The 14,736-nt window shown below is 42.5% G+C and overlaps 1 protein-coding gene across 7 annotated transcripts in view; it reads right to left on the bottom strand.

Annotated features, from left to right (window-relative positions):
- The window catches only part of MPP7 (MAGUK p55 scaffold protein 7), a 260,619-nt gene that overhangs the window by 158,400 nt on the left and 87,483 nt on the right, over positions 1–14,736 (bottom strand). For 5 of the 7 annotated variants that reach the window (XM_069959010.1, XM_069959013.1, XM_069959009.1 and 2 more), the window contains one exon: positions 6,794–6,946. In XM_069959010.1, the coding sequence (XP_069815111.1) occupies positions 6,794–6,830 (37 nt within the window). In that variant the 5' untranslated portion in view covers positions 6,831–6,946. Of the gene's footprint in view, positions 1–5,745; positions 5,854–6,793; positions 6,947–14,736 lie in introns of those variants that run through there. The other 2 variants (XM_069959007.1, XM_069959008.1) reach the window with 1 other exon arrangement.

Genomic DNA, 14,736 nt, shown 5'->3' with positions numbered 1-14,736 from the left:
TGTATCCCAGTTTTCCAGACAGTCCTCCCGCTGTATCCACCCGCTGCATGGAGCGGGCAGACAGCGGGAGTCTGATGCCGAGCGTTCGGGTTCATATGAACCCCAACCTCGGCAGTTTCGGACCATCCCTATGAATCATGTTTTCTGTTTGACAATGTGGATGGCTTGAGGAAAACATGGTGGAGGGCCTCCAGGAAAACATGGTAAAGCCTATGGCTGTCTCCATGTTTTTTGAGAATCTCAAGGGCAGCATCCAACTTCTCCAGCCGCTGAAAGTCAAATTCCAAGTGATCAAGTTCAGAGAACGTTGCCAAACCCTTGCCTTCCAGTTTGGCAAGTCCTTTCAGCACTATTCACGAAGCAAGATACCATCAGGAAGATTTCCCCAACATATATACAGAGCACAACCTCTACACATAATGTAAATGAGTATACTTCAGGGCGCCTTTAAGAGGAGCCAGATGTACTGTGATAGGGTGTCCCATGAACAAAAATGCCTAGTTGCACTCAAAACGTATGGAAAAAAAAAACACTGAAATGTTGTGGATGATTTATTTTTTTTATCTCGATGCAACAAAACAGTATTGATTTTAAGCCAAAGACTCAGGGGACATCAAAATACTTAGCTACATGTGAACAGAGCCTTAAAACGGTCAACATAGCAACTTCCATGCAGCAAATGCATCTGTTTATCAGGGGATGAACCCTTCTGTGTCGGCTTTAGAGTAAAGTGGTTCAAAAAACTGGATATCATCATAGCATGGCTATGAGCACCAATGGTGAAGGCATTCACCAGCGTCTTTGTGCCCCCTCCATTCTGAAGAATGTCTAGAAGAGAAGGAAAAGGGAAACATTGGCTTGGGAATAGGGACTGATTTTTTGGAAGGATGCCTCCTCCAGAAATGGCAGACGTCTCATTTGCAAGACACGCACTAAGCATCAAATCGCTCTAAATCTTTCAAAGTGACAAATCTGAACAGACAACACGTATCCAAATGTAGCTGTAAAATCCGAGAAGCAATGATCGCAGTGTTGAGTGCAAAATTATTTTTCACCCACAGCTTTGCAGAGGATTAACCGGCAAAGATCTATCGGAGAGGGTCGGAAGGCAACAGACATATAGACATAGTGAAAGAAGCAGCGGACAGAGTGCTAATAGAAGGCGCTGCCTGTGTAGTGTATGAAAACAAAATAGTCATGAATTCCCCCAGTATGGATTACACAAGAGCGGATAAACTGATTGTGAACCCGACAATGCTACGAACTGTAGGAAAGAATGCAGCCGACTTATCAAGAGGAATGTTTTACATGCTCCTCAAAGGACACACAGTAAAAAGATCTTTGGCAGGTACATGGAAACACACACAAAGCCGCTGCCTTATAATGGAGTGGACTGTCAGAGCTTTCACTTCTGGATGTAATAAGTGTCAGCGCACTTAATGAGACATTTCACACACACAAAAAAAAAAAAAATTAAAATACCCTTCCGCCTACGCATAAAGGGAAGCTTCAGGAAGGAGCAATTATTAATATTATTATATCAGGAAACTGCATCGTTAACAAATCTTTCATGATCAGAATTCCTCCCTGTTCGGTAAAGGTGTCCATACACGTCTAAAATGTGTCGGCTGCACACTCATTCGTCTGACATTAGACTCATTAGTCTCTCTATGTGTATGCATGGTCGGATCGGCTGGGAGTGCATGTGTTTTCAACAGGAGGGAGGAATAAGCTGAACACTTCTAACCACAGCTTATCCAGAACAACCACAGAAGGATTCTGTGTTAAAATTAGACAAATTGGATCCTTCTTTCCCTTCTAAATTTTTGGGGTAGTAAGCACATCCAAATAAATGGAAAATAACTGGGCGCTCCAGCCAAAGTTGGAGGCTACAAACCACTTTGCTCTTAGATTTCATGTCAGAATGCTCATACATGATTTTCACAAATTTCCTGCACTTACTCTTTACTTAAAAGGGTTGGTCAATATAGTGAAATTGTTCAGTGTACAGTATTAGTAAGTGAAATCACTGTATATACTGACAGAGCTCCCTGTGTACCCTATAGAGCTAATATCAGACTCCCCTCCTCCAGGCTGTGCTGCCCTGCTCTGTGGTGAGTCTGTCCATAAGATGGCCGACATGGAGGAGCATGTGACCTTGCCCCACCCCAAGTGCCCACCATAGGTATATACAGGCTCAGTAGTGGACACTGCGGGGAGGGGCATGGTCACATGCTCCTCCATGTCGGCCATCTTATGGACAGACTCCCCTCCTCCAGGCTGTGCTGTCCTGCTATGTGGGGAGTCTGTTTTTAGCTCTATGAGGTACACAGGGAGCTGCTATCAGTATACACAGAGAGTAAACTTACTAATACTGTACACTGAACTATTTTACTATATAACATGGGCAACCCCTTTAACTAAGTTGAAAAAGTAGCATATCATGTATTGATGTTGTTTCCGTACAATTTTGCTAAGCCAAATTGTACGCATGTAATCCCATATAAAACTGCAGCAGAGTCCACAGTATACAGAGTGAATATTTCCAATTAAAAAAATGTGTTGTGTATGGGGTCTAATAAAACTGTCAGTCAATCACTAATTTTTTTTCCACCTCTTCCCAAAACACACTGAGCCTGGCCTAGAAATAACCTGAAATCCAGTGGTCCCTATAGTTGTCACCTAAAATGTGCCGAGTGAGCGATTATTTGGATTTTTGTCATTGATGTCGTTTTGTCGTTAATGCTGAGTTAACTCTTTGGGGGACATTTATCAAGGGGTTTGTGCATTATTTTTGGTGAATAATTGCATTTCTATTTTTGAACCAGTATTCGACAGGTGAATATTTTTAAATGCAACTTTTTTTTTAATCTGCCTGTTTTAAGTATTTTCCCAAAAGTTCGCATAATCCGGGATTAGCACCCATTTTATCATTTGGGACTTTTTAAAAAGTCGCATAAACAGGCGCAAGCTTACGTCTGGTCAGAACCAGGTGAATAAAACTTTTTCATAGTTGCGCCTTTTTATTTAGATGCATTTACTATGGCAGTGCTACATGTTAATGAATCAGTCACAAGATATTAGAACAAAATACTGTACACACCAATCCCCATTAGAATAGTTGCACTTATTAGACTCCTTAGTAAATGTCCCACTTTGTATAATAATATATTCTAAAACCTTTTTTCCCCTCACAAAGTGGCCTATTAGTTTCTTTTGAAAGCAGCACACTGAACGGTCATTTACAGTCAACTTCTTTCTTCTCCTAAGTGAACATTGGGAATCTGCGGCTCTCCAGTTGTTGCAAAACTACAATTCTTATCATACCTGGACAGCTAAAGCTTTGGCTGTCCAGGTAAGAAGGAAATTGTAGTTTTACCTCTCCCCGTGCCCATGAGTTGTGATGGCGTCGTAACTTGGGGGAAAATGCCAGACCTGATGGAACACCTGATCAGCCAATCAGTGACTAGAGCTGTGTTCCACCCCAATCACTGACTGGTTGAGAGGGCTGTCCATCAGCCGGGTCGTGATGTCGGCAGCAGACAAAGAGCCTAGCAGGGGGTCCCGGGGCTGGTCAGATGGCAGGTCGCAGGCTCAGGGAGAGGTAAATTAGTGCCGTCTGTTGTTTTCCTTCCATTTAAAAAAAAAATTGCCATAGCTAAATAATTCTGGCCTTAACATTTCCACAACCTGGCACACGGGATATGCCTGCTGAGCCAATCACTGGTTGCACCCACCTTTGCCATCTGATACCACAAGGTGCCAGAGGGATGCCAACCAGTTACTCCACCTTGGCCCAGACATAAAACACAGGACTATGGAAGCAATGTGAAGCATTACCCCAGGGGGAGCCTACCAATCCTTTAGAAGTAACAACAGTATATTTACTGCTGTAACCGCAAAAACAGCCCACCAGTGACTTGTGAGCACGGAAAACCTTGTGGACACCCAGAAGTGTGTTCAACAAAAACTTTTTACCAACCGAAGTATTATAAAGTATATAAAACCACTTGTTCCTTCGAAAAAAAAAAAAAAAAAAATCCCGAAACGGCTTCTCCACCATTCATTCACTTGCGCTGCACTTTCCAGATGCTCAACATTCTTGACATCAGAGTGGAAAAATTTACTGTTAGTCTAGAGAAATCCAATATCGCCATTCTTGTCATATCCCTCATAGCTTCATTATTAGAGCAGGTCTGTGGAAGCTATAAAGAGCCCTTAAATGATTAAAAATATGGTCCTTGTGTTACATCACTTTTTTACATACTTGAAAGCTCGAACTCCGTCCGTACGCATAAAGCGAGCGTCTACCTTATAAAACACAACTATGCGCATTTTCATTAAATATTTGTCTGTATTTGTGTAAGATACACCAAAACTCAACCTGGGCAAAAATCCTTTTACGGCAACCCGGGGGTATTAAACACTAAAGAACATAGATCCCGAGCCCAGAACAACACCGTAAAGTTTAATAGTATTCATAAAAAGGACACAGCAATGCTTACATTTTCCACTTTGTCGAAAGTAAGTCAGTGTTACTTTCCTCTATTCCTGAATTCAGGATCACAAGATGACCCCAATAAACTGGCAAGTTACTGGTGCAGGCTTCACTCAGGTGGAGGGGGCAGAATTGGGTCCTACCACTCCTGTACTGGGTGCAGACTGGTGTTACACGATGTAAGCGCTTGTATTTCTCTAAGAATAAGAAATCCGAAGAAGCTTTTCCTTTACAGTCATCCCCATGGGCAATGGACATATAATAACACACTGGACAAAATGCAATGAATATAAGTGATAGAGGTGTCTGGGCATGTTCTGTGACCAATGTAGGGGCCATTATTCAGGGAGGAGGGGGCTTAACTGTGCGCTTCAGCTATTGTTAATGTTTTCTTATACTGGTGTCACTTTTCTCCTTCTTACTCTGGTCTGTGATAAGGAGTACGTGGCTGAAAAGTGATTTGAACCAAACAGAAAGTGTCAGCTTTTATAGGCTTAGTTGTCAGAATGAAAACTGCAAGACTTCAGGGTTATTTAAAAATGTTAAATAAAAAAAAAAAAAAATTGACATTAAATTTAAGGCGACTTTTATAAGCAATCATTAGATTGCTAATACTGATCAATGCTATGCAATTAGTATTATTGGTGCTCTTCTAATAGTCTGCCTCAGGAAAACTTATAAGAAGATCACCGAACTGACAGGACTGAGGTAAGTATTACTCCTCTGCCTGTAAGGGAAAGTGATCGAGACACCCCTCAAACACGCTGTGGGGGTGCTGATCAGTCAGTGACAGGTACTTCTCCTGTCAATGACTCTCTTAAACGCCTAGATTGCTATAGATCGCAGCATTTAGAAGGTTAATGGCAGGCAGCTGTGTGATCACGACTGCCTGTCATTATCCCCGGCTGCTGGCACATTAATGTGAGGGAGGCTGATCACACTGAAGAAGTTCTGCACACATTAATACCCCTTCACACCAGGAACGTATATATACATTCCTACTACATGGGGCATCGGCAGTAAGAACGTATATAGCCGTAAAGCTGACGTGAGGGGTTAATAACGTTATATTACTGTGTAAAATTTATTTAATAAGGGTTTTTTTCCGGGCAAAACATACTGATGCATACATGGAAAAGGTGAATAGCTCGGCACTACAGATCCCAGTACGCATATGGTGTGTCCTGCTAGTGGTTGACCCTTGGACTCTCACGGTGCTCAATCATCCAAATAGATAAAGAACTTACTTTGAACTGTGCGCAGTAAAGGAATGAAGGATGAGGCACTCGTACGTCGCACAAAACATACTGATGAGTTATCCACAGGACAGGCCATTAGTTACTGATTGGTTGGTACTGACAACCAACACCTCCGGCGATCAGTTGTTCAGCACAGTGAATGGAGTCAGCAGCAGTTTGGCTCAGTTCACTGCGTATTGGTGGTGACCTGTAACTGACGCACAGCTACTGTTCACGTGAATGGCAGCTACACTGCAGTAACCAGGTCCGACCACAACACATTGAACGGAGCCAACTACTACCAGTTCGGTTCTCTGGGTAGTGTGGCCAGTTGATCATCAGGAGAGCCTGGTGTCGGATCTTACCAAAAAGCGACTCGTGACCTACAGTATCCTGTGAATTGTTAATTGTAATCCCTATTGATTATTTCAAAGGGGAACTCCAATGATAACCACAAGTCTTTATTGGACCTCCGAACTCCAACTAGGAGGATTTGTGATTGTTTGAACTCCAGCGATGCACAAAAAGCATTTAGGTGCACTCTCCTTTCCACCAGTGATTGTTTGACACCTTTCCCACTTGTCTACGCTGCTCTTAGCCACAGATTCAAACTTTTACCAATGATCCAGTTTTACATCATGGCACCTGGCTGGAAAACTACATCTCCCAATATGCATTGCACCTCAGAGCCAATTGCTGTACTACTCAAGATTTTTTCACTGCTTCTTAGCAAGGTGATCCCTCATAGGTGTGATGTCAGTGGTAAGCACGGTTACAGATGAGGTGTTACAGCTTGTCTGGCAAAAGAGACAGATCATGTGACCTCTGTCTCAGAAGGGAGGGGGAGGAGACAGAATGGACCAGGATGTGAGGATTTTTAGCAGCTTCAAGATGTGAGTCAGGATGTGCTGCAAACGGCCCAATTTATGATTATAGGCCGGGATTGAACAAGGTTAAATCTTTCTTAACTGGAGTTTCCCTTTAAGGAAGTGATAGAGGACAGAATATATTATTTTACGGGAAGGTCATGTTGCATTATTTGATCACTCAAGCTTACCCGTGTCACTTCCAGCGCCTGTCGACAAAGCTGGCATGGCTGCGGACAATCACAAGATCAGCACGAGGAGAAGACAATACACCGCCGCAAGGCGACAGTCAGATGTAGTGATCCTGCAGGGCAATCCGGCGTACACGATTTATTCAGCTTCACCTGAAAAAAACAGACATTTGTACAGTAAAGCCGCAGTTTAAGCACGTCAGAAATCTTTCCTAAACTTTATAGATTCTGCAACTACGTCCCATAGAAAATCCATCACCTGTAAATGAAGGAGCCAGTGATCATCCTGGAGTAAGTGAGCAGTGACATGCATCACGTTCTGCTACAGGGACTTAGAGGAAGAAATAATGACGTGTGATCCGACAGAGAAGACAAGGCGAAAGGGAAAGGCAAAGAACGGCCAGCGGGGATCGTCCCGTCTGCCGATCAATTCTGAGCCGTCCTTCAGTCACTTACTAGAAGGTCTGATTTGTCACCCTAATGCTGGGCTGTCAGAGCGGGGGAAATTTATGATCATCCTAAGTGAACGAATCGTTTTCCTTCAAAAGGTAACATTGTTCTGTACATTAGCTCCATCAGAATCATAATTTACCAGGACGTGTAAGAATTGCACGGTGCTACGAGCGACAGGTTAAAATAACACCCCCCCCCCCCCCCCCCCGATGGGAGCAGTACATTAACACTTGACAAAGCAAACACTGGGCTTGTAATGTACACTGCTCCGGAGCAGCCAGTCACGGGGTCAGTCACTGCAAACTCATACTGCAACGTCTACAAGAGGACAAGGCTCAGGAAACACAAGAGTCAAGTACTACAGATGAGCGCAACTGGAGCATGCTGGAGTCCAATCATTCAGAATTTCATTACCAGTGGTTGAGGTTGTAGGATCCTGCCTTTGAGAGTCCTGGAAAATATGGCCTAGCCTATGGCCGTATCTATGTTTTTCAGGCAGCCCTACAGTTGCCTCTTACTTGGAACGGATGGACTCGAGCATGCTCCAGCTGCACTCATCGCTACCAAGCACATGTATGTCCAGCCATTAAAGGAGATGTCCGGTAAAATTTTTTATTAAAATATTGTATTGCCCCCCAAAAGTTATACAAATTACCGATATACACTTATCACGGGAAATGCACATAAAGTGCTTTTTCCCAACTCTTACTAATACATCACAGCTTCCTGGATAGCATGGTGATGTCACGACCCGACTCCTAGAGCTGTGCGGGCTGTGGCTGCTGGAGAGGATGATGGCAGGGGGATGCTCAGTGTCCCTCCAGTGCCCTGTGTCCCTCAGTGTCCCCCTGCCATCATCCTCTCCAGCAGCCACAGCCCGCACAGCTCTGGGAGCCGGGTCGTGACATCACCATTTTATCCAGGAAGTGACATCACCATGTTATCCAGGAAGTGACATCACCATGTTATCCAGGAAGTGAAGCCTTGATGCAGTAGTAAGTGCAGGGAAAAAAGCACTATATAAGCATTTCCCGTAATATGTGTCTATTGGGGATTTGTATAACTTTTTGGGGGCAATACAAACATACTTTAATAAAAATTTTCGCTGGACTTCTCCTTTAAAAGCTGCCTCAGGTGGGAATTGTAAATTCATTACAATGGCTGAAACGGGGAACACCAATGGATCTATGAACGATCTGGTATAGTTGCCTTTTGGGATTATTCCTTTACAGTAAAAAAACAATACAAGCAACACTGTTCTGATCTGGTGCAAGCGTGCTTATGGCAACTTTGTCAGATTGATAGACATATATGAAACCAACAACACGTATGATCATGATATAGCGCTTTGATTTCTCTTCTTGTATAAATTATTATGTTACTCTATTCAGCTATTCCTGTATTTTATGTTTTTTGGGGTAAGCTGGTGCAAACAGGTGTCATCTGACTTTCCAGACTCAATGCAGTGTCAAATAAAAAAAATGGTTCGGAAACGTTCTCTAAACGTACCTTTAACTTTTCTTTTTTAACCAGACAAATGATTAAATCCATTCATAAAAAAAACACCAAAAAAGTAGCTATATACAGTATATAGTATAAACACAATCATACAATTTCTATAATTTTTAAAACAGAAAAAAAAGTGTCTTGGATTTGAAAGCTGAAGCTCGTAGGAAATTGGGCAGACAAGAAGAGCGCCAAACTGTTCTCATCGGTCATCAAATCTGCCTCAGTGATAGAGAATGAACAGACTACCAGTATGAGCTGCCAAAAGTCAATCTGTCAGATCTCCTGGGATCATGGGTAAAGAACTGGGCCACAGGCTGAGAACCACAGCACCGAGCTGAGCGAGCGGCGGTGCCAAGCTTGCTTGGCGTGCACTAGGTGTAGAACACCTCCGGCCTGTATTCTGTCTCCCAATTACAACCATTATTCCAAAGAACTGGGGACTACATGAATGAAGTAAGCCAGTCTGGGGATTTGCTTAATAGAGGATGGCCTGGTGCTCTGCTTGTTTCTATGACATAAGGGGCCCGTAAACATTACCAGATTTATTTCTCTGGGTTATAAGGATGACGTAATTGAATCATATGTGATCCTGTGTAAGACCACTACATATGATACGTTATACTGGGTTTGCATTGTAAAGAAAAATCAGCAATAAATACAAATCCTTGAGTTTTCTGTTAAAGAAAAGTTGCATTTTATTTTTTTTTTGGAGCAGGAAGAAAAACAATAATGACGGAAATCGAAAAGAAAAAGGTGATACATCTATAGCAAACACAAGCCCTGCAGTCTAATCCGTCGTCAAATCTGTGCCATGCTAGGCCTGGCCCGGTGGATGAGCAGGACACACAGTGGCTAAGATGTACCCCAGCAAATGAAATAAAACTGACATGACTTTCACCACACTTTCCTGCTTGCAAAAGGGTCTGGCTTTGTTAAAGGTAAGCAGCTTAAAGCTGGTGCATTCTCAGACTGTCTAGTCTAAGCAAACAGTGTTTAATATGTAGACAGTTTTGCAAATTTGGGCCAATGTTTTTGTCAAGTTTGTGTTTTTGTTTTTTTTAACTTGTCAAGTTGGGACCAGATGCTAGGGAGTATGACTGTATGGACAGACTACAGAAAGATTGTCTGTAGTCTGTTACCATGGAGACACATAGGTATGAACATAAGCTGCCCATATAAATAGATATACAGGAAACAGATCACTGATCTAAGGGAGACCAGCAAAACACAACACTGTCGGCTGCCGGCTAAAGCGCTCAATACAGTGAAATACAATACACTACCATTTATATAGATAGATATAATATGTCTGAAAGATATCTGGTCTCTAAGGGTACTATTATACGAAGCGATTATCGGCCGTACTTGGCCGATAATTGTTCTGTGTAACAGCATGTTACACAATTCCCATCATGCCTGGACAGCCAAAGGCTGTCCAGGCATGATGGGAGTTGTAGTTTTGCAAAAGCTGGAGGGCCGAAGGTTCCCCATCCCTGTTTTAAACCAAAGATCATCCGACATGCACAATCCGAAGTAAAAGTTTTAACAAAGAATATTTAAAAAATCGAAATGTTAGATACTTTGGAACAATGACAAAAAGAAACTGGTGGAACATGACCTGCAGCTTAAAACGAGACGAGAATACGAAGTCCCCGATTAGTAACGGCAGAGTCAACTATATTATGTTTTTTTAAGTTTGACAAACGTAGCTAGATCTATAATGAAGTAATGGATCGGGTCAAACTGAGAGGGTGTCAGCCATGTGATGTGTCTACTGCTCCGAAGAAACCATAACACTCCCTACCGGTGCACACACTAAACCCCAGACGTGACCGCTCTGACACGCGGGGAGCAGGCTTTACAGACATCTACAGTAATGAGCGCAATAAATCCCTTCAAGAAAAACTTGGCAAGAGACCTCCATTAAAACAAGTGCACTCAGTACTCCGTATTCTTCCCTGCAGACTGTGCTGATAAGACTGGAAGCCCTTACACGTCCGATCACACGTGTGTGCCCAGCCCTGTATGTGACATCGGACGTCACAGGAGAAGCACAAGCCGTACACTTACACCACTCCTCAATCATTCGGGGTGGACTGGAGGGAGAAAACTCCACGAACACTCAATTTGGCTTCACAACAAGGGAATAACCACACTTGGTTCTTACTAAGCCGGTGATTCATTCCTGCAATTCCCCAAATATTCTTATAAAAAGCCGTGTTTTCCTCTCTCGTAGTGACACTGCCATTACTCAGCTTAGAAGAGGAGCGTGCGTTGCAGCATGCAGGGCATGGCCGAGTGTTGGAGGGTGACCCAGAACTCTGGACGCTGTCAGGCCTACAGAACATGGAGATGAAAGTCAGGCGAGTCTGTCTGTCCAGAAAAACACAGCCGCCGCCAAGGACACTTTGTGCAGATGGAGAATGGTGCTGAAAAGTGCACTTAATTCACGCAATGGTTTATATGATGGAAAGAAACAGATTGGCTTTGATAAACCAATATGACAAATGATAAAAGGCGATATCCTCAAATGTGCCGAACAGTGGAACAGAAAGCGCTGACTGGTAATCCCGGTAATAAGTGTTCAGGACTGCCATTGGCATTGTGTCATTGTCGTTTAATTTTTTTTTTTTTTTTTTTCAAAAATCAATAGTACAGCCGACTTTGTAATTGGGTTTATTAGCCGAAAAATGCATTTTTATCATGAGAAAGCAGTTTGAAGCTCCCCCCCCCCCTGTATTCATGGTTGTCTATGGAGAGGGGAGGGGTGGAGGGAGATGAGGCACCAAAACAGGACAACAAAGAGTTCATTTACAGCTACATCACGGGGCTATCTCCTCTGACAGTCACCACTGACCTCTCTGACCTCTGAATACCAGCTTTCATGCAGCTCCCACTGTGTAATCCTTTGTTCTCTGCTCTCCACTGGTGACTAATCTCCCTTCTCCCCCTCTCTATAGAACAGACAGGGGCATGTCTGACGCAACAAGACACAATTTCCTGATAATGAGCAGTGAATGAGAGAGAAGGGAGGAGGTGACCTGGGGAAAGGCTTTATAAATGCAGATAATGGCATATTTGCCTAATACACCCAATTACAAAGTTTCTTAAAATCTCCTGGACTATTGATTTCTACAACAGTGACTTTTTAAATGGGCACAGTCATAAAAAAAACGTCAGAAGTTTTGTTTAGTCGGGGTCTGAGAGCTCAGGTCTGCAACCGATCAGTAGACGAATCAGGAGGAGCCCATACACCAGGAGTTCACTGCCGTTATTTTCCAACCTGGTGAGCCCAAAACACTTACATTATGCAGCTGTCCAGGTAACCTATCACAGTCAGGAGAGAACGTGCCGCTCGTTCCCCTGATCGGACATTGTCTGCACACACTGACTTTGACTGATTTTTTTTCATAGGTACTCTTTAAGAGACACTTTTTGGTGCAAACTGGGCCACGAACCTGTTGCATTTGCATCAATGTGTATATATGGCATAGGCGCTTAGCCTATGCTGGAGAGGAAGACTGTGTGCTTGTATCTGTGAATGTCCAGAGGAGCCGTACTGTCCATGAAAGGTATATCAAGGTTTCCCTCTGACCTCAACAGCAGTTCAGTGCTTAGTGTAACCCTTTCCTTGCTTTGCTACTATTTTCTTTCTTCTCATAGCACCTTGCAAAGCCAGTACATCTGTAACCCCTTCTCTCCCCAACATGCCATCTACTGTTCTGGACAGTACCTTATCATACATTTCCCAGTACAGTGGCTTCCTGATTAATGCCTAGTTTAACCCTTCAATTGCTATCTTGATGCTTCCTCTTGCCTACCTAGCATTGTGCAAGGCACCAGTAACCCCTAACCACAGCACTATGTCACCGGCATAGCAAAGAGGAGTATGTCACGTGCTGTAACTTGAAAGAGAAGTGAGCAAACACTAGATAAGGGATAAGTGTCTGATCTTGGGGGTCCGAGCTCTGGGATCCTGTGGGTTCGCACACTCCATGAACTGTCTACAGGACTAAATCTGTAGTTTAAACCTAATAACAAACATGAAATTCTAGGTAAGTGATTCATCTCATTTTGGCTTTTTTTCCTGACCGTTTCACAAGTTCTCGCATCAAAGGAAACAATTACTGAGCAAACTGGATTCTCCTCTTCCCAGTAATCCCCTGACTGCGGAGCCATCACTAGTCATTCCGTATGGTGGGGGATTTCAGGATATTACTGGACCGAGTTACCAAGAATTATCAAGAGTATAAGCCATGTATATTAAACAAATAAATATATTTGAGTGTTTTGAAAAAGGCATAGAGAATTACCATTGTAATACCACAAACAGCATGTGGGCACGGGATGGCGCTGTTCTTCCAAGTAGCTGTGATGGAAAAAAAAAAAACAGATGCATTTGTGTGCATCCTTTTTGATCCGTTTAACCATTGACTTACATAGTAAAAAAAAACACGTCAAAACGGATTCGTTTTTTTTTAATGGACACAAAAGTAGGGTCAGCTACGTTTTTGTGTACATTAAAAAAAACCTGATCCATTTTGATCAGTTTTTTTTTTTCATAATGGAAGTCAATGGAAAAACGGATCAAAACGGATGCACACAAATGCATCCTTTTTTTCCCACTTTTTTTTTTTTTGCAAAAAAACGGATTGCAAAAACGGATTGCAAAAACGTAGTGCGATCCCAGCCTAAGGAGTCCTTTTTGCTAAATGAAGCTATTTACAGAAATATTAGGAATTACCTAGACTACCGAATGCAGGAAAGTTGTTTGAAATAACAGCGACCATGCCCCTTCTCTTCTAAGCAATGGCCCTCCCTCTTGTGAGGTATAAATTCTAAAACCTTTTCGTTTCGATTGCTTTACTATTATGGTGTTTTTCATGTTTGTTTCCTTTTCCCCACCGAGATTTTTCACACAAAAAATTCTAGAATCGCAGAATAAAAGCCACAAAGAGAAACAACCAAGGTAGTTACCAAAACACTATTTAGTTTTTTTTTTTTTAAATGAGAACATTGCAGTTTTAATACCCTTTTATATGCTAAATACTTTTCTAATACTTTTTTTTTTAACCTTTTATATGCTAAAAAAAGGACCAAGAAAACATTATGTCACATAGTTTTACAATCACCTTATCAATAAAAGTAAAAAAAAAATTACAAAGCAATAATAAACGCCCAGAAAACACGCTTCACACACCATTTTACAACCCCCAACCTTTTGAACGGCAGGAGATTTGTGTATGGATATAATAAATACCCTGTTAAAAAAAAAAAAAAAAAAAGGGAACGACCCAATGAAATATGGACTAGTGAAATGTTAATATATTTCTGGCCCGAACCCTCCGTATTTCCAGCCCGGCAAATGAAGCTACATATTTGCAGCGATGATGCTGTTTTCCTTGGCCCGGATACCCCTGTACCCTTCGGAATTCGCTATCAGAAGCCAGTCCGGAGTATTAGTGACTGCTGTATGGAATCGATTTGCTGCAGCACAGAAATACCAGCTGTTACAGTATGTCCTGAGAGGGATTACCGAATATTTTTAAATTGAACTTCAATCCATCTTTCCATAAAAACTATAAGCAAAAGCCAGGAACGTAACGGCAGTATCAAGTGCACCTGAGGCATTTACAATACCCCGCAGAATTGTTACAACCAGCCTTTAAAAAGACTTCTTTTTGAAATTTCATTATTCCAGTTGTTCCTTGCTTCTATATATCACACTGTATCAGATTTTTTTTGGCTTCTGCGACGTGGAAACAGTGATATGTTAAATGCAGTGATACATAGTTGAATTTCCACCAGGCCCTTAGTAACCTCTAAGGCTCCTGTAGTAATTGTGACATCTAGTGGTGAGGAGGATATAGGCAGCCGCAGCGTACGGTGGGGGCGGCCATAGCTTTACATCCTATAGGGAACACATGACACTGGAGGAATGCCTGGCTTTAGGCGACGTGGGATTGTGACCATGATTGTAT

The sequence above is a fragment of the Dendropsophus ebraccatus genome, chromosome 2 (genome assembly GCF_027789765.1).
Source record: "Dendropsophus ebraccatus isolate aDenEbr1 chromosome 2, aDenEbr1.pat, whole genome shotgun sequence".
NCBI classification, from domain to species: domain Eukaryota; kingdom Metazoa; phylum Chordata; class Amphibia; order Anura; family Hylidae; genus Dendropsophus; species Dendropsophus ebraccatus.
The sequence above is the reverse complement of the archived record's forward strand: the minus strand, read 5'-3'. Positions and strand labels throughout refer to the sequence as shown.